The sequence below is a fragment of the Anas platyrhynchos genome, chromosome 1, assembly GCF_047663525.1.
Source record: "Anas platyrhynchos isolate ZD024472 breed Pekin duck chromosome 1, IASCAAS_PekinDuck_T2T, whole genome shotgun sequence".
In the NCBI taxonomy this organism is placed as follows: Eukaryota; Metazoa; Chordata; class Aves; order Anseriformes; family Anatidae; genus Anas; species Anas platyrhynchos.
Genome location: NC_092587.1, coordinates 54,200,285 through 54,203,296, shown reverse-complemented (window position 1 = coordinate 54,203,296; position 3,012 = coordinate 54,200,285). Strand labels below are relative to the sequence as shown.

General features: G+C 44.5%; 1 protein-coding gene across 14 annotated transcripts in view; it reads right to left on the bottom strand.

The window, feature by feature from the left end:
- Positions 1-789: 789 nt before the first annotated feature.
- Positions 790-3,012, bottom strand: part of DMC1 (DNA meiotic recombinase 1) — a 30,167-nt gene continuing 27,944 nt past the window's right edge. For 13 of the 14 annotated variants that reach the window (XM_072037536.1, XM_072037537.1, XM_027450667.3 and 10 more), the window contains one exon: positions 1,965-2,632. In XM_072037536.1, the coding sequence (XP_071893637.1) occupies positions 2,563-2,632 (70 nt within the window). In that variant the 3' untranslated portion in view covers positions 1,965-2,562. Of the gene's footprint in view, positions 913-1,964; positions 2,633-3,012 lie in introns of those variants that run through there. The other variant, XM_072037530.1, reaches the window with a different exon arrangement.

The window sequence follows — 3,012 nt, the reverse complement described above, 5'->3', positions numbered from 1 at the left end:
GAGGAGAGCAGCGCTCTTCCTATTCCTCAAAGTCAGATACGCAAGGAGTCAATGGCGTAACCCCTTCCAGCGGGTAGCGAGAAGCGGGGCCCAGGCGCACGTTACGTAAGTGCGCGGCGTACGCAGGTTGCGTAACTCCGGCTGACGTAGAGGAGGAAGAGCGCGGCCGTTTGGCGTAAAATTCTTCCGCGGGCTGCGGGCGGAGGGTTGGCGGCGGGTCGCGGCGTTACGCCAATCGCGCGGCGTAGCGGCGCTTGGAGAATACGGCCCGGCGGCCGTTGGCCCCGCGGAGGCGGGCGGCGGGGCTGAGGCGACGGTGATGGCGGCGGGGGGTCCGGGGGGACCCGGCCCGGCCCCGGGGGCTTTTTCGGGGTTCCGCAGGTCCCCTCGGGCCGGGTTTCGCCCGCAGGGCACCGTGCACAGCGCCGGGAGCGGCAGCAGCCATGATGTGGGCTTTCTGCCCTTATAAATGGCCTGCTGGGCCCGGGGATCGCGGCTTGGCTGCGGTCCGTGGGGGCTGGAAGCACTGGGTTGTGTGTAACACTTGGGATAGTTTTAACATTTTTAACACAGGCGGTGTCAGGAGGCCTGTATTTGCCTTTTAGCCCTGATTGGCTAAGGTAATTTTTTTGGAGATAAATAGTTACTCAGAGGCAACTACTTGGTATCAATTTAGCTTACTTGCTACTTGAACGCATACAAATACACATTATAGCAGCAAACCTGGTCCCGATTTTACTGCCCTTCCAATGTCACCTTCATAAACTTCATAAATTCTCCGTGCTGTTCTGTAGAAGAACCTCCTCCTGCAACGTGCGGGGCCTGTGTGCTGCGGGGAAGGACTCGGCGCGGGGCGTACTGCCCATGGTTACGGCCTGTCAGTGTCTGACGCCAAAAATGGAGCAGAAAATCCTAACGAAACAATAAAAATTAACTCTGTATTGTATGATATACATCGTATGTGATAGAATTGTGTATGATATACATCGTGTGTGATAGAATTGTGTATTGAATTGTGCAAGAAGTAAAGCTTATAGTGGTGAGAGTGAAATATCCATATATATACATATATATATAATTATATATATATAATAACATAATAAAATGTGAAACGTGCTGTGCTTGTACTTCTAGCACCTATCAGGCCGTCCTGGCAGCAGAATTTTTGGCTGGTGGTGATCTGTGTGCACAAGCCAAAGTAAGGCCTTGCCTGAACGAAGGCCACGCAGTCAGCAGTGCTTTCCAGGCTATCAGGTTGTCAAAAATCAGCTGCGCTGGCAGAAGAGAAAGTGAGTCCCCTTTACTTTTGAACCCTTGAAGTTAACAAATAACTCAGCCTGGAGCCAGGCATAAAAACAAGATGTGTTAAGAAACCGCTACGAGAAGGTTTGTCGAACCTTCAGGTTTGTCACAGCATAAACTCGCTGAAGTTAAACTTTGGCTTTTCTTTGATGATTTTCTGGCCACTGCTGTGTTTGTACTTCATATTACCTTATAGGCATTAGTTAATCTAAATAAAAATGTATCAGTGAAGACAAGATTTTTAACCATACACTTTTTTCCCCCCCTCCTGTGCTCTTACGCAGGAGGGGGGGAAAAAAGGCCTTCCCTTAAAGCACCTCATGGATAAATGGTTGACTGAGTGGCCTGTGAGCATGCTCTCTTAGCAAGCTGCCTCATAAACACGTTTTCCTCAGTGAAAGTATGTGTCAGCCTCTCCCCTACGTAGTCCCTGCTTCTGTTTTCTTCTACTTTTTAATAAAAAAATAGAAATAATGGCAATATCTTTTTTAAAACTTTGGTTTTAGTATTCTTATTGATACTAGAAGGAATGTTTCTTTCCTTAGAGAACCAGACAAAAGGTTTTAAAATGATGGGTGGATCTGTTCTATTTCTCTCATGAAAGATCAGTGAGATTGTTGAGAGCAAGATTTGCTTGAAAGAAACCAACTGAAGCAGAGTGCTATTCTAATTCATGTTTTTTATTTTCACTTTTAATAAAAACTATCTTACAACGTTCTCTCAAAAAAGTAAAAGTGCTTAAAAATTAAAAATATATATATTTAGTAAACATAAAAATACCTAAGTATATTTCAAGCAACTGCTTTTCCTCTACTGTACATGAGATTCCATCAAGTTCTTGGGCTTCTGCTCCAGCCACTGCCTTTTCCATATATTTATCTTCTATGTACTTGTCAATTTTTAAACTAATTCTAATTCAGTTTGATTTTACACTACCTCAGAGATGTCTTTAAAGGAACTAAAATATTAAACATGAAAAGACGGCTTTGATTTTCACAATAAAACAGGAAAAGGATTCTTTGAACAATTTACGAGCTTGGTTTTTATATCTTTGTCTGCTGGAAGTTCATTTGAAAAGCGAAGACCCTAAATGAACCAAATTCTATTAAGATCAATAAAACTGAACCACGCAGAGTTTATCCCATCGTCCTCCCAAAAGCTCTCAAATGGTTCCAAAACCAGGGAGTCAGTGACTTTGCACAGATCTTCATCCCAGCTACCTAGGAGGTTTTCAGCTGTACATTTCCATCCGTTTCCTGCCTATTCTTTGGCATCTCCAATCCCTCCAGCAGTTATTGCGAACGTGGCTTCGTTTTCAGGCATCTCAGGACTGGGGGTAGAAAAAAAGAAACTTCTGGTTTTCCCCCACATTATATGTGGTTGTGGAACAGTCCCCAAAATTTAAGTATAAGCAACATGGAATACTTGAACACGGAATACTTCAACTTCTTTTTGCCTGTGGGCAAACTGTAGAAAGTGATCGATATTATCAAAAATGTGCAGCCCACCTCTGAAGATGACACACAAGGGAGGGGAATGGAGAAAGTGCATGAGAAGAAAGGATTCTGTTTAGGGAAACTTTAACTTCCACGTCTTAGCTCCTGAGCAGGCACACTGGTGTCTCCGTGCAATTTCACTAATACCATTTTTAATGACTTGCATCTGCCACAGCTTAGCAGGTAAACTGCTCTGGAATTTTCCTGCTAAGGG